Consider the following 23,138-nt stretch of genomic DNA (forward strand, 5'->3'; position numbering starts at 1 on the left):
GGTTACACTTCACTAGAGTAGATGTTCGTTGCTATAAGTGCAACATGTCTTTTGCATGTAAGGGTGGAAACATGAGCAGTTTGTCAAAACATCATGTCCATCACATACAGATGCTATAAGAGTGTTCTTGAAGTACCAGATCCATAGGTAGTATCTGTAAGAGTTGGGAGTACCATTAAAATCTTACCGATACCCATCCCTAATCAGGATCACTATTATTGATGGGGTTTCGAGTTCAACAAAATGCAGGTTAATTTAGCCTGGAATTATGGCATTAAAATGACTATTGCTGCTCTGGACTGGATTGAAATGATGGATCTTATCCATAATTGCTAATCACAAATTATATGTCCTCCTTCGGTAAAACCTAAGATGCATTTTATGTCCAGGTTTTGCACTGAATATCGTACAAAGGGGCAAAAATATCTGCAGTCATACAAATTGTTTCACAGTTATCCTTAATAACTGGATCAATATTCGTAATAATTATCAATATTAGCACTAATTTTATGCTGAAAAGATTTCATTACATCACAGGCAATTAGCAGACATTCTTATCCGGAGTGACATATCCGGAGCAGCCTGGGGAGCAATTGGGGGTTAGGTGCTTTGCTCAAGGGTACTTCAGCCATACGCAAAATAATTTATTTCCGTTCCAAACTGCTGAATCATGAATTTGTTTGAAGGGTGTTGTAGTTTGATTTTATTTCGACGTAAATAGAAAATTTGTTTTTAGTACATTTTAATTTAATTATTAGTCAGCGACGTTAAGTTTTTCTTTCTGTATCCGAAGCGTCTACATTAAGGGACTGTTCTGTTCTGTGTGAGGCCTTTTTGAATCGCTTTGAACATTCACACCCATAACCTGTCTGCTGGTTGCCAGATGGCCTTCCTTTTTTCTGTGCATCCTGATTTATGATGTTCTTCTGACAAACACACACACATCAAAAGATCATCATAGTTTAGTTGCCTTATATCTCAGGATTGTCTGCCATACCGTTCAGTAAGGAGCAAACATTTTTATTGCCTTAGACTAATGCTTTTCTTTTTTCCATGCAGCTTTCGAGTGGGAACCCTGTGTACGACAAGTACTATCGACAAGTAAGCATGGGCCTCTTTACTCACAATGGATCACGTTTATCAAGCTGAATATGAACAGATTTACACGTAAATGTTTGAGTGTTTACACAAGCAATTTGGTATTCATGAAAAATCCTGTAAATTTGGAGAAATGTTTGTATCCTACTCATGCTCTTGAGTGTAAGTAAATTTACACATCAGAAGATTAACTAATGTAAATCCTATTGTTTGCATGAATTACTGCCCTTGTATATATGGGACATGCTGTCAAGTTTAAATTGATAAATTTTATAGTGAGAGTATTTATTTTATTCTGACTTGCAGAAGTGCTTTGGAGTCTTTGTCAAAAACACATCCGTATGCTTGTTCACTTGATCAGGGACGAAGAATACCATCAAACGTTTTTTGAAAACCGCTCGTTTCATATTACTGGTGTTAATTAACCAATATATTGGGCTGTCTGCACGTAGCCTTCAGCCATAACAAAAGCCTCAGCCGAAGGAAGATTTAGCTTCACTGGCATAAAAGTGAATCGAATTTAACTTCCATTTCTTCCTTTCAGCTTTTGCCAACTGTCTGTGTACTTAAAATTTCATCAGCATAACTACATGTGAATTAGCTGTGTTGCTGAAACATTTGTAAATCTGGCAGAAAACGTTAATTTACAGGCACTAAAAATACTTTTTTTAGTATTGCTAAAAAATTGATAAATGACACCTGATATTTTTGTGTTTTTGAAATTCACAGCATGTTTAGTTCATTTGTGCAGTATTTTACAGCAAAAGACTGATCTGGCTGTAGTAAGAGATGCACTCATCTGTGGATTTAACCAACAGCTCTTTGAACCCATCCTTTCTGTAACATGGTCTCTGTAATAAGAGGCCTCATCGAATAAATAATTCATTGAATAAATGATGTTATGGCTCCGACTGCTGAGTAAGGATGAGACAGCAGTGAGCAGAGCCTACACCCGTCCTGGCAAAGATTTTCCCGTCATGCATTTGTGCATCCCATCGGAACTGACATTTGTTTTCAGGCAAATTCATGCGTCATCCTGAGCAATAGATAAGACAATACACTGGCTCTAAACTGCAGGCAAGTTACAGCACTGCACATTTCACACGCCCGTGCCAATCTTAACACGCCGATGTTAATGAAGAAATGACTAAATTGATTTGGGTGTGTTGAAGCCTTTAAACACTGTCAGATTAATGTGTTGACAAATGGTAAATGGAAATATTGTAACAGTGTCTGATATAAGGCTGTACACCTACTTAAGTGCTTAAATTACTGTTGAAGAAAGCTTTTGATAAGTATTTAACTTGTCAAAGTCACGGAGGGTCAAATGCTTTTTTTTTTTTTTTTTTTTTTTTCTGAATTACTTTTTTTTCCTCTCCAAATTTTCTCCATGAAGCAGAACTCCTCAGCACCACACACGGATCAGACATAACATTATGACCACGGACAGGTGAAGTGAATAAGTTATTCCACGAAATCGAGTTGTACATGAGCTGATAGCCGACGAGGCGTGTAGTGCCGAGTTGGCTATAAGCCATGTGCAACGAGATTGAGTGGAATAACTTTTATTCTATCCACATTAACTGGATTTTGAAAAACGGAGCATTTTTATTTTTTGCAAATTCGATAAATAAAAACTTTTATACAAAATAATTTCCACTTAAGATAAACAAACCAGTGAAATGACAATAGCAATTTGTGAAAAATGCTATAATAATTCTTGAAAAATAAAGAGACTTTTTATTCCATTTTTTTTTTCGGGGTTTTGTTTTCGAGTAGTTTTTATTTCATCATCGGTTGGTTCAGCAGCACGCTCCGCCATTTTGTTTTTCCTCTACTCACAGTATGAGCTGATAGCCTAGTAGTAGAGTAGCCAATCAGAGTGCACGATTGCTCATATTCAGTGAATGTGGATAGAATAGCATTGATTGATTGATTTTATCTCATTACAGTGGCACCTATCAAAGGGTGGGATATATTAGGCAGCAAGAGAACAGTCAGTTCTTGAAGTTGTGTTGTAAGCAGGAAGAATGGGCAAACGTAAGGGTCTGAGCGACTTTGACGAGGGCTAAATTGTGATGGCTAGATGACTGGGTCTGAGTATCTCCAAAACGCAACATCTTGTGGGGTGTTCCCGGGATGCAGTGGTTAGTACCTACCAAAAGTGGTCCATGGAAGGACAGCCGGTGAACTGGCGACAGGGTCATGGGTGTCGAAGGCTCATTGATTCACATGGAGCACGAAGGCTAGCCCATATGGTCCAATCCCTCAGAAGAGCTACTGTAGCACAAACTGCTGAAAAAGTTAATGCTGGCTAAAACAGAAAGATGTCAGCATTAACTTTTTGTGCCCATGCGACACCCATGACCCTGTTGCCGGTTCACTGCTTGTCCTTCCTTGGACCACTTTTGGTAGGTACTAACCACTGCATAATGGGAACACACAAGATGTGCCATTTTGGAGATGCTCAGACCCAGTCATCTAGCCATCACAATTTGGCCCTAGTCAGAGTCGTTCATGCCCCTTTTCCACCAGATCAGTTCCAGGGCTGGTTCGGGGCCAGTGCTTAGTTTGGAACCGGGTTTTCTGTTTCTACTGACAAAGAACTGGCTCTGGGGCCAGAAAAACTGGTTCCAGGCTAGCACCAGCTCTTTGCTGGGCCAGAGGAAAGAACCGCTTACGTCAGCGGGGGGGCCAGAGTTGTTAAGACCAACAACAATAGCAAGACCGCGAAAGGTTGCCATTTTAAAATAAGCGACGAGATATCATGGATTAGGGCTGAACGATTTTAAGAAAAAATTGAATTGCGATTTTTCTGGCAGATATTTCGATTTCAACCACGATTTTTTTTCTTTAAATCAAGTTTCAGTGCAAATTAATTAATACAATGAATTCCATAAAGCTAATGCAAGAATGAAAACTGAGGTCAACAGATTTCAAATGTAGGCCTGTTTATTAACATTGAGTGCCTGAGGAACAAGTTATAATAACTTAAAATAAAAAGGAGCCATCTTTCTTAAGTAAACTTTTTTGCTTCTTTTACTTTTCCCATCTACAACATATCAGACATAAAAAAAAAAAAAGGTTGATCAATGGCTCAGCAGCATCAAAATATTGCACTTTTTGTAAAAGAATGTACATAAGCATTGTAAATTATAACTAGAGCCAACAATTCCCCTGTGGGAAATAAGAGTGATGCAGTGGCTGTAGCAGTCGCTATTGCAGGGCCCCTCCCTCTTGTGTGTGTGTGTGAGAGTTAGCGAGCAGCCCCTCCCCCACCCGCGCGCTCAGACACAGAGAAAGCGCAGTTTCTCCTCACAGTGCTCCCTCCAAACAACGGGGATTTACACGAAAACGGAAGGAGATATTCACAAAATTCTTTCACACTGAGTGCCACAAGGCTTTCCTGAATGTAATTTTTGTCTGTAGTGTAAAAAATGAGGACAATTTATTGACGAAACAAAACATGGGTCAGTAGTTTAGGAGCACTGAGAAAAACCGCAGCTTTGACGATCCCAAAATCGTGTTGTCTGAGATCGCGATTTTCGGTCGAAAACGATAGATGGTTCAGCCCTATCATGGATGCAGTAAAGCAGCAGTCATCCATTGTTGTTGCTGCTGCTGCTTCTCCGTGTTGTTGCTTCGATGTTCGCGCCAAGGTTTATGCAAACGCAGCGATGTAACTGACGTATACAGTGACATAATGACGTGGCTCCCCTTAGCACCCCGAGCTATGGAAAAGCAAACTGGTTCTCAGCTGGCTCACAAGTTGAACGAGTTGTGAACCAGCCCTGGAACTGATTTGGTGGAAAAGGGGTGTCGGATCCTTACGCTTGCCCATTTTTCCCGTTTCCAACACATCAACTTCAAGGACTGACCTGTTCTCTTGCTGCCTAATATCTCCCACCCCTTGACAGGTGCCATTTATAATGAGAAAATCAATGTTCTTCACTTCTCAGTGGTCATAATGTTCTGGCTGATCAGTGTACCGTATGTAATTTCAACAGAGGATGTGAGGTTGCTGGGAATGTCTCCTGGATGTTTGAGCATTGACTCTTATCATTTTTAAGGGCCCCATATGAGAGTAAAGTACAGTATGAGCTAACATGCCTCTTCTCAGTTCTGTGTCTTTGCTTGCGTGCAGGTCGATCCATCTAGCAGTGGGCGAGTAGGAGCCACTGACGCGGCCTTGTTCTTGAAAAGGTCTGGGCTTTCAGACCTTGTCCTTGGCAAGGTAATGTCAAACACAGTACACATGTATATAACCAGTTCAAGCATTCAAGGAAAGTCCTGTGGGACGTGAATGCCAATATTATTGATGCAGACATGCCTAGATATAGACACAAGGACACTTCATCTAGTTTATTTTGCATTTGTAGTTGGATGCAATAGTGTTTACTCATGCCAGCTTTTCACCGTGTAAGCCAAGCTAGAAAATTTTTGTTTTATACAATCATGGGGGGGGAAGAAAGTACACTCTCCATTCCTCCCCCCCCAAGGCCTAAATAACAATTGTGTAGTCCTCACCAGCTTCTATAAATAAGCAAGCAGAATCTCAGATGACGACAAAAGTACAACAGGTTTCAATATGTCGTCATATTTTCCCAAAAATCAAACCAGCATTTAGAAGCCAGCTGGAGGAAAAATGAGTACACCCTTCCTGTTTCCACAGGCTTTAAGAGTAATTAGCAGCTTGGCGTTTACTAATGAATTGCACAAGATTAGTTAATCATTAAGAAGTGTGACTAGTTTTATAAACTAGTTCTGGCAGTTTGGTGTTCTGTAGCACACAAGTGTGTGTCTACATCATGCCCAGAAGAAAGGATGTCAGCCGTGACCTCAGAGAAGTAACTGCTCATCAATTTGAAAATGGTTATAAGGCCATCTCCGAACAATTAAAAAATTCACCATTCTATAGTGAGAAGGATTGTTTACAAATGAAGAACCTTCAAGACAGCTGCCAGTCTTCCCAGGATTGGGTGTGTCGGCACATTTCAGTCCAAGGTCAACGATATCAAGATAAATCCAATAGCTATATCATTTGACTTACAAACCTCTGTAAGCACATTGTGATTGCTTTTGTTCATGACCTCACAATCAGAAAAAGGGTGGCTAGGCAAAAGCCCTCCTCTCCAAGAAGAATATGGCAGCACAACTTTGGACTGACGAAACCAAGGTGGAGGTGTTTGAACATCATACACAGCAACATGTCTGGCAAAAGCCAAACGCAGTGCATCACACCAAACACCTCATACCATATGTCAAGCATATTGGTGGAGGGGCGATGATTTTGGCTCATTTTGCAGCCACAGGATCTGGAAACCTGCACTGAGAGGAACTCCATGATAAAAGCGTAGAATTGAAGGAGGCTGTACTTTTCTTTTTCTCATGACTTTTGTCTATTGTATTGCGCTTCATTATATTTTTGTGGGCAGTGACAAAACAGTATTCATTCATGCATTGTACAGATGAGACTTTTGTCCTTTTTACTCCTTTTTTGTGGCTTCTGCTTGAAACAAAAATGATCCGTGGTCATACGCTGTCCAAAAGTAATGAGTTTATGAAGTCTGTACAATCCTTTGTGCTTGAATCCGGAAAACTACTGTACATGTGCATTTTGTGCATTCATAGATGCGTAGAAGTTATAAGCTTGCCTATCTTTTGCTTCCAGATATGGGACTTGGCAGATTCAGAACGCAAAGGCTTTCTGAACAAACAGGTATCTTTTATTTTTGATACATTGCTGCGAAAAAGTCTGAAAGACTTTAACAATGAGTATACTAATGTATGTTTTCCTCGCTGCGTTTTTAGCAATTTTTCGTTGCACTGCGTTTAGTGGCTTGTGCTCAGAATGGCCTTGAGGTTGCCCACAAAAGCCTCAGCGTGGCTGTGCCTCCACCCCAGTTTGTAAGTTGAATCTTTTTCCCCTTAACTCTGCATCTGGTTGTGTGTTTCAGCACACCCTGATGAGTAATGATGTGGGGGGGAAATGCATGAACAATTTTGCTGAAATTGCAGAAATTGTATCCTTTTTAACAGGAATGCAGCATATACATATGAGGTAATATTTCCTCCTTCTGTTTTTTGGCTAGCACGACACAACCAGTCCTCTCCTCCCTGCGGGCGTGCCTATTGATACTCCATGGATGGTCAAGGTTAGAGCTGATCCAAGCTTTTAAAATTTATCAAGACATTTGAAGAGAATATTTTTAGCTGATGCCTTTGAATAATTAACTTTTTTAGTTCTCTTGTTTTTAATCGAGCTTGATGTGAGAATTGATTGTTCATCTGCATTTGTCTGAATGTTTGCGGTATAGCCAGAGGAGAAGCTGAAATTCGATGCCATCTTCGACAGTCTCACGCCGGTGGGTGGCATGCTCACAGGCGACAAGGTCAAACCAGTGCTGCTGAACTCCAAGCTCCCTGTCGATGTACTGGGAAGGGTAAGCCATAATCGTTTACTGAATTCATGGTGGCGTTTTCGTTTTGGTAAGGTCCAGACAAGCCGAAACTTCACCTTTTAAGTGTGGAACATGCATACGGAGCTTTAGCCTCCAGGTGGCACTATTCAGCACTACTGTATCCTGATTTCTTATCACCTTCAGCTTGTTCGTTTTGCTTTTATGTTTTAAATATTCAGGCCTGAGCTATGACGACGAACTGACTTGAACCTCTGTTGCAGGTTTGGGAGCTTAGTGATATAGACAGAGATGGGATGCTGGATAAAGATGAGTTTGCAGTGGTGGGTCTTGTGCTAACTGATGCATTCTACAGTACACGTACACTCGTAGACTTTTCACCCATTGTTTAAATGAACAACTTTGAAGTATGATGGTTGCAATTTTGTAACCAGGTGTAGTTTAGGGTCTAGTTCAAGTACGTGTCTTGAGAATCGCTTTCCATTTGCTTATATAATGGCTATAACATTGCCTGCTTTGTTTTGTAGGCTATGTATTTGGTGTACAGAGCTCTTGAGAATGAGCCTGTGCCCATGGTTCTGTCTCCTGCACTGGTTCCACCCTCCAAAAGGAAAAAAGTGAATTCACCTTCTGTCATGCCACTCCTCCCTTCACCGCCATTAGTCAGAGAAAGGAGTTCCACCCACTCTGGTTCTCAAGCATTGCCAACTAAGCCCACACCTCCACAGGTCAGCAGTCATGTCATAACTTGCAGCTTAAACACTATTTAAATTAAGATGGAAAGAACTGAAACAGAGTGGTGTGACGATTCAGTGTTGGTGCCTCGGCTCCAGGTTCACCATTTTGATTTCCTGTCTGTGTAGGGTTTTATGACTTGGATATTTCTATTACTTAAATGATTTGGACATTTGTTGTGAAACATACAGTGCTCAGCGTAAATGAGTACACCCCCTTTGAAAAGTAACATTTTTAAACAATCTCTCAATGAACACAAACAATTTCCACAATGTTGACAAGACAAAGTTTAATATAACATCTGTTTAACTTATAATGGGGGAAAAAGTAAGGTTAATAATATAACTTAGGATTACACATTTTTCAGTTTTACTCAAATTAGGGTGGTGCAAAAATGAGTACACCCCACAACAAAAACTACTACATCTAGTACTTTGTATGGCCTCCATGATTTTTAATGAGAGCACCAAGTCTTCTAGGCATGGAATGAACAAGTTGGCGACATTTTGCAACATCAATCTTTTTCCATTCTTCAACAATGACCTCTTTTAGTGGCTGGATGGAGAGTGATGCTCAACTTGTCTCTTCAGAATTCCCCATAGGTGTTCGATTGGGTTCAGATCAGGAGACATACTTGGCCACTGAATCACTTTCACCCTGTTCTTCTTCAGAAATCCAACAGTGGCCTTAGATGTGTGTTTAGGATCATTGTCATGTTGGAAAAGTGCACGACGACCAAGGGCACGGAGTGATGGTAGCATCTTCTCTTTCAGTATAGAGAAATACATCCGTGAATTCATGATGCCATCAATGAAATGCAGCTCCCCGACACCAGCAGCACTCATGCAGCCCCACATAAGGACACTGCCACCACCATGTTTCACTGTAGGCACCATGCATTTTTCTTTGTATTCCTCATCTTTGCGACGCCATGCAGTTTTGAAGCAATCAGTTCCAAAAACATTTCTTTTGGTCTCATCACTCCAGAGTATAGAGTCCCAGTAGTCTTCATCTTTGTCAGCATGGGCCCTGGCAAACGCTAGACGGGCTTTTTTTGTGCCTGGGCTTTAGGAGAGGCTTCTTTCGTGGACTGCATCCATGCATGCCATTCCTCTGCAGTGTATGCCGTATTGTGTCACGGGAAATAGTCACACCAGTTTGGCTTTCTACTTCTTTAGATAACTGCAGTGAACTTGCATGCTGATTTTCTTCAACCCTTCTCATCAGAAGATGCTCCTGTCGAGGTGTTAACTTCCATGGACGACCTGGACGTCTCTGTAAGATGGTTGCAGTTCCATCTTTCTTAAATTTTTGTACCACTTTTGCTACAGTATTCTGACTGATAAGTAAATCTTTGCTGATCATCTTGTAGCCTTCACTTTTGTGGTGGAAAGAAATTATTTTCGTTGGGGAATTCTGAAGAGACAAGTTGAGCATCACTCTCCATCCAGCATCCGGTCACTAAAAGAGGTCATTGTTAAAGAATGGAAAAAGATTGATATTGCAAAATGTCACCGACTTGGTGCTGCCATTAAAAATCATGGAGGCCATACAAAGTACTAGATGTAGTAGTTTTTGTTGTGGGGTGTACTCATTTTTGCACCACCCTAATTTGAGTAAAACTGAAAAATGTGTAATCTAAGTTTGTATTATTAACCTTACTTTCACGTTATAAGTTAGAGACGTAATATTAAACTTTCTTTTCAACATTTTGGAAATTGTGTTCATTGAGATATTGTTTAAAACGTTACTTTTCAAAGGGGGTGTACTCATTTACACTGAGCACTGTATGACCCCTTTCTATTGTGGTGGGGTTTTTTTGTTTGTTTTTTGTTTTTCCCCCTTTTTCCTTCCTTCCAGCTCCCAACGCACCTGCACCAGATATTCCGTGTTCTTTATTGCTTGGTTAGGCATGTTGCAAGTTAGAAGATTAAAGCAAGGGACACTACAGGGTTCCTGAAGAAGAGTTTGCACTTTTTGTCTCACTTCCCTTTCTATGTCATTCCAGTGGGTTGTGTCTGCTGGTGATAAAGCTAAGTATGACGAGTTGTTCACGAAGACCGACAGTGATCTGGATGGGTTAGTGTCTGGGCCGGAGGTGAGAGACATCTTTTTAAAGACGGGACTGCCATCTGCCACACTTGCTCGCATATGGTGAGCCCACTCACACACATGTCATAAAGTGAGGCGCTTACCTGTACTCTGTTAAATAAGATCTTAATTCATCAACCACATGAAGATGATTTTTCAATTTCTGGCCTGATCTAGACACAGTTGGCACATTTAGCACAAGTGTACAAATTCAGTCCTGTGGTGCCATATTACTAAACATTACACACAGAGTATCAGTCAGAAGTTGACACCCCTACTCATTCATTGATTTTTCTGTATTTTCTACATGATAGAAAACTATGAAATGACCATATATGGAATTATGTGGTAAACAAGTGTTAAACAACGTTTCATACTTTAGATTCTTCAAAGTAGCCACCGTTTCCTTGATGACGCTTTGCACACTACTGACATTATCTTAACCAGCTTCATGAGGTAGTCACCTGGAATGCTTTTCAATTAACAGGTGCCTTGTCAAAAGCTAATTAGTGCAATTTCTTGCGTTTTTAATACATTTGAGATCAAACGGTAAATAGTAATCAAATATACCGTGCACTGAGAGGCTTCAGTTGAAATTATGGATTCTCTTTGGTGCCTGGCATAGCAGTCACCAAAGAGAATCCATAATTACTGGAGCCTCTCACTGCAGGGTATATTTGATTTATATCCCTCATCAGAAAATTTCAAACTAAAAGTGTTGAGATTGAATCTCGGCATAAACTCGCTGGAGGCAGCCGTGTTTGTATGTTTGTTGGAGCGACCTGCGCGTGTGCAATGTACCATGTTGTCGCCTGCCTCGCTAGGCATGATCATGATGCGTAGATCTACACACGCAGAAATGCTCACAGGGCCACAGCTGTGACTCGAGTCGGCTGTATAGCCTGAAATTGTGACGTCAGTTCATGGTATATCCAGGATATACCATGACTGACTCACACCATATCTTTTTTTTTTTTTTTTTTTTTTCCCCACCCTTAATTTTGGATGTCGCAAGATGCATTGCTTAATCAATGGAACTATTTTGTCATGTGAGCTATCCTTGCCCAATCCCTCCACGGGAATTTTTTTTTTTTATGAGGGGCATAATAAAAATATAGTAAATAGCCCTATTCCACAACTGTAGTAATCCATATTATGTCAAGAATCACTCAGCTAAGTAAAGAGAAACGACAGACCATCATTACTTTAAGACAGGAAGTAGCTTTTGATTACTAAAAATAAAGAAAAAACATTGAAATTAGGTGTGTCCAAACTTTTAACTGGTACTATAGTATGCCTGATAGACATGCAGTTTCAGTGGGCTTTTTTCCTCTCTCTCGCTCTCTCTAATATATAATCAACCAGAAAAGGAAAAGAAAATTGCTTATTGACAATTTTCCATTTTGTTAGAGTTGACTTTTAATATACTAGTGCATCTTGAAAAATTAGAATACCATGAAAAAGTTCATTTTTTTCATAATTTAATTCAAAAAGGTAAACTTTCATATTCTATATTCATTACATGTAAAGTGAAATATTTAAAGCCTTTTTTGTTTTTATCTTGATGATTATGGCTTATAGCTCATGAAAATCAGAAATCCAGTATCTCAGATTATTAGAATATTCCTTAAGATCAATCAAAAAAGGATTTACAATACAGAAATGTCCAACTTCTGAAAAGTATTATTCATTTATACACTCAATACTTGATTGGGGCTCCTTTACCATGAATTACTGTATCAATGCGGTGTGGCATGGAGGTGATCAGACTGTGGCACTGCTGAGGTGTTACTGAAGCCCAGGTTGCTTTGATGGCGGCCTTCAGCGTATCTGTATTTTTGGGTTGGGTGTTTCTCATCTTCCTCTTGACAATACCCCATAGATTCTCTATGGGGTTCAGGTCAGGCAAGTTGGCTGGCCAATCAAACACAGTAATATCATGGTCAGCAAACCATTTGGTAGTAGTTTTGGCACTGTGGGTAGGTGCTAAGTCCTGCTGGAAAAGGAAATCAGCATCTCCAAAAAGCTCGTCAGCAGATGGAAGCATGAAGTGCTCTAAAATCTCCTGGTAGATGGCTGTGTTGACTTTGGACTTGATAAAATACAGTGGACCAACACCAGCAGATGACATGGCACCCCAAATCATCACAGACTGTGGAAACTTCACACTGGGCTTCAAACACCTTGGATTCTGTGCCTCTCCACTCTTCCTCCAGACTCTAGAACCGTGATTTCCAAATTAAATGCAAAATGTACTTTCATCTGAAAAGAGGACTTTGGACCACTGAGCAACAGTCCATTTCTTTCTCTCCTTAGCCCAGATAAGACACTTCTGACACTGTCTCTGGCTCAGGAGTAGCTTGATATTAGGAATGCGAAAGTTGTATCCCCTTTCTTGAAGATGTCCGTTCGTGATGGGTCTTGATACACTGACACCAGCCTCAGTCCACTCCTTGTGAAGCTCTCCCAAGTTCTTGAATCAACTTTTCTTGACAGTCCTCTCAAGACTGCGGCCATCCCTGTTGCTTGTGCACCTTTTCCAGCCACCCTTTTCAGCAATGACCTTTTGTGGCTTACCCTCCTTGTGGAGGGCATCAGTGATCATCTTCTGGACAACAGTCAAGTCAGCAGTTTTCCCCATGATTGTGGTTGTGTGTACTGAACTAGACAGAGAGATGCACTGTGTTCATACTGTTTTACTCAAACTTGAAATGAAATATTCTAATATTTTGAGGGTTTTTTTTATGTTTTTGTACTGTATGCCATACTGATTAAAACAGAAAAGTGCTTGAAACATTTTAGTTTATGTGTAATGAGTCTATAATATATAACCATTTTCACTTTCTTAAATAACTGATGGAAAATATTGAACTTTTTCACAATATTCTAATTTTTTGAGATGCACTAGTATATGGCGTGATGACCCTTTTGTGCATGAGACACGTCACAGAAGAACACAGTCCAGTCATTGTTAGGGACTGTTTTTACTACTTTGTATAAAATAACTTGCATGATTCCTGGAAATTTCTTTTAAGAATCCAGGACAGACATGAGTGTGGAAACAGGAGAAAATGTACAAAATACAATATAGTTCTGTCAAAACCTATCAGTGTTAGTACAGCAAGCAGTTGCCTTGAAGTTAAGCGCGCACACAGAGGGAAAATGGGTGAAATTTTAGTCAAACTTGTGACGTCAGACTACCAGGAAAGGATGAGGACTGTGCCTACATACAGTCCCTCCTTTCCTGTGAAAGTCCTGGGAAGTACGCACTAATTTTGAATAAGGTTTTATCGCAGTTCATATCCATTGTCTGTGTTAATGTATTTATCTTGTATTGTTGTAGTTTTTGAAATGTTGCATCGACAAAATTCTTACATTCTCTTCATAAACATTTGCACTGCATACTCTGGCTGCCGAACAGGGAGCTGTGTGACATTGGCGACATTGGGAAACTGACCAGAGAGCAGTTTGCATTGGCTCTCTATTTAATCAATCAGAAGCTTTCCAAAGGCATTGACCCACCCCAAGCTCTCTCTCCGGAGATGATCCCTCCCTCTGACAGGTTATCACGGCAGGTAAGCCACACCCCATTTTTACCCATCCCATTCATTTGCTTTACATGCTTAATTTTTATTATTTAATCCCCTCGCTAAAAAGTTAAAAGAATCAAGACACATTTTTAATATTTAAAAAATATATATTTTAATCTTCAGTTGTTAAATCTGTCTTCCGATTAATCGTGCATTTCCTTTCTATGTGGGTCTTTTTTTTTTTTCTAGCTTTCTGCTGTCTATCTGTGTGAGTCTGTTAACCTCACTTTCTTTTTCTCATTAACCCTTTCTGTTGGACCATGCATTATTTTGCCTTTCTCAAAAACCTTCACAGATTTGACTTGGTTCCTGTTTCATTAGCCTTCGTTAAATTTATCTTGCGCAAACTTGTTAGTTTTAGCCTTGTATGCTGTTTCATTTTCTGTCTCTTTCCTCCTTCTCCTTTATACCTGGGGTGTGTGTAAATTTTGCATTGCAAAGCTCTTGTTTTCTAGGTGTTTTCCCTTTTCTCTAATTAGTTTGATAATTGTGTACAAAATGCCTATCCTTTTCTATTGGTATATGCAAGCTGAAATGTTATTCTCTTTTTTTTTTTTTTTAAATGTCTGTCCTGTGCAGAATAGTGCTTTATCATGTCAGGCTGCAGACTTCTCTGCCATTAAAGAGTTGGACTCCCTCAGTAATGAGATTATGGACCTGCAGAGGTGAGGAGTTCATGTTTTACTGCTGACTGTGTATTATGAGCTGGAATTGGGTTGTTTGAACTGAAGTGTGTTAGAATTGTAATTCCTCTAGTTGACGGAGGTATTTATTTCATCACACTTAGTTCGAATCACACTTATGGACACATCTCTCTGCTTTTTGTTTTAAAGTTTGAGCTTAAAATATGAGCTAGATGGGTCCTTCTGCCTGTAACCAGTATTACCTTTGTATGTACTTCTCCCCCCCCCCCCCCCCCCCTTCCCAGCTGTTCCCACATTTAGCTTTTAGAGCTACTAATTACTAAAGGGTTTGTTAAAGTTTCAAATTAGAAATGCATCTATCTATCTACCTACCGACCGACCAACCCAGCAAATGGTTCTTGAGCTCTTGCTTTTCCAGCCTCCTTAGGGCGAGGCTTAGGAGCGTTGACGTCTTTCTTTGAATAGACATTCGAATAACACGCACACTTTTATGTCAAATGCTGATCCCTGGCTGTGAGCGAAAGGAATAAACTGAAACGTGCTCGATGTAAAGTAGATTGTGAGGCCTGGAATGCACACTTTCAGGGTGCTGACGCCACGTTCTATGGAGCGATGTGTCCTCTGAGGGTTACGTCCCACGAGGGCCGGTGTTGAAGAGGAACACTGGGGGGGGAGACGCTCATTTGCACAAACATGCTTTCTCTTTGAGAAAGAGCAGGCTCTGGCACTGATCACAGTTAAGGCTTCCACAGGCTCACAGTAGAGAGCTGGGTCAGGTAAAGCAGGTTTACCTTCTCCACTTCTCTTGTCTGAGACTGCAAGGAGTGAGGGAGCGAGGGAATTAGTGAACGGAGTGGAAAGTGTTTTTCTGGCGAGTAAGAAAGACAGGTGAATAATTTTGAGACATCAATGAAGAAGAAGGGATTAGGGATTCTTGAGTATGGGCCCATGCAGATAAAATGATGCATCTTGTCTGGGATTGTCTCAATTGTTCACGGCAGCAAGGCATCTCTGGAGAAAGGTAAGCAACTCTCTTCCTTCTCCATGGCTGAGGCCTTGAAATGAATGTGGTCTGCCTTCGGGAATATAACATTGCTCTGTTATTAACAAAGCAGGTGGGTGGATGAGGGTCTATTTTATAACAAGCTCATGGCTATTTTTGACTTGTTTATGTACCTCATGTCCCCCTCTCCATCTCTTGTTTTTTCCTTTTTTTTTTTTTTTTTTTTTTAACCTTTCAACAGAAACTATTTTCTGTTGCACACAATCTGAAGGGTCTGACCACTTCGTGTGTGTGTGTGTGTGTGTGTGTGAGAGAGAGAGAGAGAGAGAGAGAGAGAGAGAGTTGCGAGCTCAAGATTTAACTTCTGTTTCAGGTGAGGTTCCAGAAGTACAGTGATGAGCTGCACTCAAGATGACTTCTCTACTTTCTGTTGTTATTAACTTCTCATAAACACAGTGGCTCAAAAATAAATCAATAAAATGAGAAAAGCACCATTTTTCATTTGCCACATTCCACAACATTCACTGACGGTCATAAGAGGAGCTTTTCCAGAAATTACGTTGAAAGGAAACCATAACCTTGGATCATATGATTTGGAAGCTGCTTCGATCGAAGCGGAGTCCTTGTACATCAACGTAAATTGACGGTTGGACATTCTTTTTATAGAAGATAAAAACCAAGCACTAGTGAAGCCATCTCGAGGGCATGTTGTCCCTGCGTTACTGGATTTTAAACTCGTATGAAATGGAAGTAAAAATGAGGCTCTTAAGTCTCTAAGCATGATTCTCTCACTGTCTCATACACCTGATTTATGGTTCTCTGTACTTGGAGCATGTGCATTTGCTCATTTTAAACAGTGAGAGAATGCTAGAAGATTGTCAGAAGAGCTCTCTCTCTCTCTCTCTCTCTCTCTCACCCCCAGACAGCTATCTGCCCATTTACAGTCCTGGCATCTCTCCCATCCCACCCTCATTATAAGCACGCTCACACAGACTCTTTCCAGCAGAGGCAGACATGGTGCTAGAGGGAGAGGCGGTCCAGACAGTGGCCACCTGGCTACCAGGACCAGCTCTCACTGCGGTACTGAAATACTCTTGCTTTTGTTGGTCTTTCAGGGAGAAAAGCTCTGTGGAACAGGAGATCAAGGAGAAGGAAGAGAGCGTAAGGCAGAGGACCAACGAGGTGCAGGTGAGGGGGGTGTGTTGTTGGAGAGTGACAAGATATAAGATATATAAATGTATCTGTAACTTTATTTTCCTCTATGACACTACATATTTATAGATGTGTCTAATGTTCTGTTGCTAATATTATGCACTGGGCAGGTGCCTTCCTCTTATTAACTGCAGAATGAGGACTGCTTGACTTCACTTTGTGTCGCTCTGTGTCTGTGCATCTCTTCTTGTCTGAAAAAGAGTGGGTTTCAAATAACAGTTTAAGAATGTGCAAGGGCGTTCTGTTGTTTGATGGAGGAGCAGTGTGATTCTTTGTCCTCCTGAGTACCAGTAATGGTCCTTTCGCCATTTTCCCCGATCATGGAAACTGCATTGTTTTTGGTTGGATTAAGAAACACAATCTCTATGCATTTGTTTCCCTTTTATTAGGATTCAAGGTATTGTCACGCAACCATGTTGATGGAGTTGAGTTGCAGTAGAGCTCTTTGTGTGGGCAAATCAACAATAAAGGTTGAACGTTACAGAACAAAAGACTAAGTACAAAAAAGCTAGGACAGAATGAGTGCCATTTACAAAAACAAACACGTGATTGTAATGAGTGAAGATGTCTAGTACCCCTTTTCCACCAAATCAGTTCCAGGGCTGGTTCGGGACCAGTGCTGGTGCTGGTTCACAACTCGTTCAACTTGCGAGCCAGCTGAGAACCAGTTTGCTTTTCCATAGCTCGCGGTGCTAAGGGAAGCCACGTCATTACGTCGCTGTATACGTCAGTTACGTCGCTACGTTTGCATAAACCTTGGTGCGAATATCGAAGCAAAAACAACACGGAAGAAGCAGCAGCAACAACAATAATAATAATAATGGATGACTTCGCGTTTGTACAGCTGCTGCTTCTCGTTGCTTAAAAATGGCGATCTTTCGCGGTCTTATTGTTGTTGGGCTTAACAACTCTCCCCCCCCCCCCCCCCCCCCCCCCCCCCCCCACTTGACGTAAGCGGTTCTTTCCTCTGGCCCAGCAGAGAGTTGGTGCTAGCCTGGAACCGGTTTTTCTGGCCCCAGAGCCAGTTCTTTGTCAGTGGAAACAGAAAACCCGGTTCCAAACTAAGCACTGGCCCTGAACCAGCTCTGGAACTGCTTTGGTGGAAAAGGGGCATTTGATCATTATTTCAGCTTCATAGACATCCCAGAACTCAGTGATGCCTCCTTGATTCTTTGATCCTACCTCCTTCACCTTATGAACAGAAAATCAATCAAAAGCCCACCATCATTAAAGAAGTACCAAGTTTTAAAATCTGCTCAGTGGAATCAAGGACCAAGGAGAGAAGTGGCTTTTGGATCAGGCAGTGTGTGTGTGTGTGTGTGTGTGTGTGTGTGTGTGTGTGTAATATATATCTCTCTCGATTGATCGCACACTATGTGGAAATGTTTTCTGTGCTTCATCTCTCCCTCAAGACTCATTCCAATAAATGATATGATAATAAGAATCTACATAACTCATCTTAAATGAACTATGGGTACACACACGTCCTTGCATGAAAGTGAATTGTTATAAAATCTTGCTTTTATGGCAACGTCAGATGAGTAAAATCTTGGAAAATGTTGTTTAGATATGTGTCTTTCTTGCTTCCTGAGAGAGGAAATAAAAAGCAAGGAAAGGAAACAAGGCAAAGTATTAAAGAAATGAGAAGCACGCGTTGTCTTTGACGGGAAGTAAATCTTATAATAAATGCTGGGGGGATAGACACAATACTGCAGCATACTTTATTTCACTTCTTGAAATACCGAGGTTGGCAGGAAGACAAAGAAACGGCCCCCTTGCTGGGTCACCATATTGACGCTGCAGATGCTCTTTCTCTTTTGGGTTCTCCTTAAAGATCTAATTGGGCCAAATGCAGATTCAGTATCCACTTTTTATAAAAAAAATTTTTTTCCCAGATCTAGGCAAAGCCTTGGGATGGTTCAGTTAAATGCTCTCTAGAACGTATATCTCCTGTATTTAGCTACTTCGCGACGTGATTCGAAACAAACCTGACATTCAGTGGGGGTTTGCTGTATCTTGAAAGATATATTTACCGTTCTGGAAGTCAGTCAAGCACTTCAACATGCTTGACTGACTTCCTGTTTCAGAAAGAAATGTCAACATGCAGATGGAAATCACAGCAAAGAAGCCATTTCGTAGGGAATTTAAGAATACAGGTGGTATACGTTGAAGGGGAAGATGTAAACTTCTGACTGCAGTGATTTGAATTAATCTGAAGATTGTTAGGTTTTGTAAAAATATTTGTATCAGTAAATATTAGTTGAGTTTTGGAAAAAGCCAACAGGGTTTGTGGTCTCTTGAGGAGAAACCTGTACAGCTGCCCCTAAAGTAAAGGAAACGGCCGACAAGACCTTAGTCCGCCCGAAGCTGGAATATCGCGCCTCGGTGCAGGACCCATACAAGCAAGGCTGTAAAAACCAACTAAAAGCAGTGCAGCGTAGGGCAGCCAGATTTGTCTGCAAAGACATGAGGAGAAGAATAATATATCCTTCCATGATAACTAAGCTGGGCTGGAAATTTCTTGGTTGTCTAGCTGCATCCAGACTCTCACCCCTGTATAAATCTATCCATCATGTCGCGGCTATTGATTCTGACCAGTCTCAAACTAAACCTACCATGGAAGCAATACGCACAAGGATATCATCGGCTATCTCCTCCTCTCACCCCATCACTAAAAAGGACCCTTACAAATACTCATTTCTGCCAAGAACCATGGTTAAGTGGAACCACCTGCCCACAAGTTTACAGCAAGCTACATCCATTGATAAATTTAAGATGGGACTTAATAGTGTGCACATGTCTACTTTTTTGATTATTAAACTTTCCACTAGCCACCATGCACCTGCAACAGTATATCCCTGCAGAGGGCTTTGCTTATTTGTTTGCAGTACAATGTAGAAGCAGCCTGAATACACACAATTTTCAAGCTTAAGGCATTTTCCTGTATCGCTTCTTTGCAAGGAAGACAAGGACGTTAAATTAGTCAGGCTGAGTATGAGATCAACTATTCTGTCAATTATTGACTTGTACATGCTTATTCTAGCATTAGCTCAGTGCTCTTTTTCCTCTTTGGTTTCTCTTCAGGAAAAATAGTAGGCATATCCGGTGAAAAATTCAGTCCAAATTGCTTGAAACCGCTCTCCGTGAATTCAGAATTGAATCCTAAACGATGTACTTTTTTCCAGAATTAAGATGTTTATCTGTTCTTGAGATTACCAGTCAAAGATTGGGGGGGGGGAAGGCTTAATTTTTAGAAAACTGACCTAATATTATGTATTAAGATCACATGGGGCGGCACGGTGGTGTAGTGGTTAGCGCTGTCGCCTCACAGCAAGAAGGTCCGGGTTCGAGCCCCGTGGCCGACGAGGGCCTTTCTGTGCAGAGTTTGCATGTTCTCCCCGTGTCCGCGTGGGTTTCCTCCGGGTGCTCCGGTTTCCCCCCACAGTCCAAAGACATGCAGGTTAGGCTAACTGGTGACTCTAAATTGACCGTAGGTGTGAATGTGAGTGTGAATGGTGGTCTGTGTCTATGTGTCAGCCCTGTGATGACCTGGCGACTTGTCCAGGGTGTACCCCGCCTTTCACCCGTAGTCAGCTGGGATAGGCTCCAGCTTGCCTGCGACCCTGTAGAACAGGATAAAGCGGCTAGAGATAATGAGATGAGAATGAGGATCACATGGACCTAATTAACGTATGAGATCAGATTTTTTTTTTTTTTTTTTTTTTTTCCCCCTTCTTAACTTTCTCCAAGATATTTACATGGAAATTGGCAGGCACATAGATGGTTGTATACTGAATACAAAGTTTGAAAAATTATTAAACACCACCAATTACACAAATTAGTACTAATTATTAGCCTGGGAAATCCCGTGCTGCTTTGCACAATCGTTCCGATCTGAAAAGACAGCATGGAAACTATGGTCTAAAGGCTCGCCTGAGTTAGGGAGCCAGTCAGAGAGTGGGGAGGGGTGGAAAGACGGTGACGCGTACTACTTGACAAACGGAAGCTTGTAGTTTATTTGGGACTGTTTACGGATCACATTTAACATGGCGGCAAGCGATACGAACCAAACTTTTGATCAAGCTTTAGACACTGTTCTGAATAGTTTAGAGTGAAAGTTTGTTTTAAAAAACCTCTTCGTCGTCTTCGTCGCTCTAACTATGTCACCGGGTACAACTGCCATGATTGGCCATGGGCTACGTATACGCCAAATGATAGACATTCGCAACGTCCAATAAACGGCCGTTGACAATCGTAAACCACACCTCCCCTACGAGAAATTCAATAGGCGGATTCCAGACCATATTTCACTTGTGATATGGTCTGGTGTTAACCAGACTAACTAATTATGCAAATTGGGTAAAAACATTAAATCGATACACTCTCTCTTCAAAGTTTCACCAAATGAACTAAATTTTAATGCCAGAGAACATCCCTATAAATGTTATCTGATTTTGATATTCACAAGTAATCCAGTCAGAAACTGATCAGGAGAGAGAGACCCTGACCACTTTCCCGTGACTCAAAAAGCACCGGCAATTTCCCAACGTTCTGCGAGCAGAGTGTAGTCTGGTGTACCAACTTCAACCTACCGTTACTCCCAAAGTACTGAACGGATCTTAACAAGATGAATTTCTTTGGAAGCCAGAGATTATAAGCTTTTTAATGGTGTATTCACGATAGAAAATATTCAAGAGTTAAGCAATGACTGATTTGGAAACTCAGATGAGTGTCTGCATGCACAATTTTCACAGCACGGCCAGCGAGTGTCTGATTTGCCTAAAAATAGCTGCCAGATGATTTTCTTTTGGGTGAAACTCTGTTGTGTCATTGACACAGTTTGAATCTTCTAATGTGATTATTCAAGTGTGTGTATGTTGTTAATTGATGTGCTAAATTAAACAAGCAGAACAAACTTTCATACGGCATAAACTTGATGTAATTTACAAATGAAAACGATAAATAATTGGACTACCCAGTCCTAAATAATAGCACTCGCAAGTAAATTGTGCTTTGAGAAAAGCAAATGAAAAGATGTTTCTTTGCACACAAGGGGGGGGGAAACAGCTTAACTTGCTGATATACAGTAATAGTCATTAATGCCCCAAAGTTCACCGTAGCTATTGAGAGTAACGCGTATTTATTCTGTACGAGCGTCCTTATAACACACTGATTCTTTTAAGGCACCATAGTGATCTCGGATATCTGCGCTGTTGAATCGCGCCTTTCTGCTTGGCTGCAATTTCCTGTAATGGAGCTCAGGAAGAATTTAATTTGATGCTGTGTCTTGACTCTCAAGCAAAAGGAAAACAAATTAAGTATTTGCCTGGCATTAAATTTAGTAGGTTTGTGGAGATTTGTTTATTTTTTTTTCTCTCCTCTCGCTGTCTTTAGGACCTGCAGGATGACGTGCAGAAAGAGAGCGAGGAATTGCGTAAGCTACAGGCAGAGCGTCAGGAGGTGCAGGAAGCGCTGGAGAGACTGGATGAGCAAAAGTTGTCCCTAGAGGAGCAGCTCAAGCACATACGCCAGCAGTGCAGTCAAGAGAACCAGCTGGTGGGTGTGTGAAGGGGAGAGAGAGCACAAATGAGTCAGTGCTCTCTGCTTTGACTGTTCTTCGCTCATACAGACAATTCAAATCACATGAGTTTCTCAGGTCAAAAAGTCAGATCCTTTTCTTTTTTTTTTTTTCCCCTCCTTCCCCCTCTGTAACTTGTTTATTATGGTAGCTTCTTCCTCACAACAGTGTCATGTGTTCTTGTGTATCATTTGTTCAGTCAGTTTTGTTGTGTGTGCATGCATTCTGAACAGATCCAGTCTCTGCATGCGGAGCACTCTGAGCAGGAACAGAGGATAGGAGACTATGAGGAGGAGTTGGTGAGGGCGCGAGAGGAGCTACTTTGTCTTCAGGAACAGACCCGCACTCTGGGGGAGAAAGTGCGCTCAGCCCGTGCTCAGCTCTGCCCCTTACAGGACGCGGTTTCAGAGTCTCACACGCAAATTGCACAGGTTTGCTGACTCTCCATCAGGTTTCTGTGTGTTCCTAATCTTAGTATCAGTACTAGTGCACGCTGAAGGGTGCAGTACTGATGAACTGATTTGCATGGTGTATTAATTTGTGAGCTATTTTTAACGATGTGGTTGCATACCATGGTGGCATATTTGCTTATTTAATTTTTTTAATATCTCGCATGTAAAACATCAAGCTCAACATTTTCATTTATTTAAAATGGAAAAACTGGAATAATTAAGTTATTCCACGAAATCGAGTTGTACACGAGCTGATAGCCAAGGAGGCGTGTGGCGCCGAGTTGGCTCTAAGCTGTGTAAGATGAGATTGAGTGGC

General features: G+C 41.1%; 1 protein-coding gene across 4 annotated transcripts in view; it reads left to right on the forward strand.

The window, feature by feature from the left end:
* The window catches only part of eps15 (epidermal growth factor receptor pathway substrate 15), a 64,337-nt gene that overhangs the window by 12,645 nt on the left and 28,554 nt on the right, over positions 1-23,138 (forward strand). For all 4 annotated transcript variants that reach the window (XM_060932110.1, XM_060932111.1, XM_060932108.1 and 1 more), the window contains exons 2-15: positions 1,060-1,101; positions 5,243-5,332; positions 6,770-6,817; positions 6,910-7,005; positions 7,191-7,253; positions 7,416-7,541; positions 7,781-7,840; positions 8,045-8,245; positions 10,261-10,406; positions 13,765-13,918; positions 14,513-14,598; positions 16,696-16,768; positions 22,187-22,348; positions 22,604-22,801. In XM_060932110.1, the coding sequence (XP_060788093.1) occupies positions 1,060-1,101; positions 5,243-5,332; positions 6,770-6,817; positions 6,910-7,005; positions 7,191-7,253; positions 7,416-7,541; positions 7,781-7,840; positions 8,045-8,245; positions 10,261-10,406; positions 13,765-13,918; positions 14,513-14,598; positions 16,696-16,768; positions 22,187-22,348; positions 22,604-22,801 (1,545 nt within the window). The remainder of the gene's footprint in view (positions 1-1,059; positions 1,102-5,242; positions 5,333-6,769; positions 6,818-6,909; positions 7,006-7,190; positions 7,254-7,415; positions 7,542-7,780; positions 7,841-8,044; positions 8,246-10,260; positions 10,407-13,764; positions 13,919-14,512; positions 14,599-16,695; positions 16,769-22,186; positions 22,349-22,603; positions 22,802-23,138) is intronic.

The sequence above is a fragment of the Neoarius graeffei genome, chromosome 10, assembly GCF_027579695.1.
Source record: "Neoarius graeffei isolate fNeoGra1 chromosome 10, fNeoGra1.pri, whole genome shotgun sequence".
Taxonomy (NCBI): domain Eukaryota; kingdom Metazoa; phylum Chordata; class Actinopteri; order Siluriformes; family Ariidae; genus Neoarius; species Neoarius graeffei.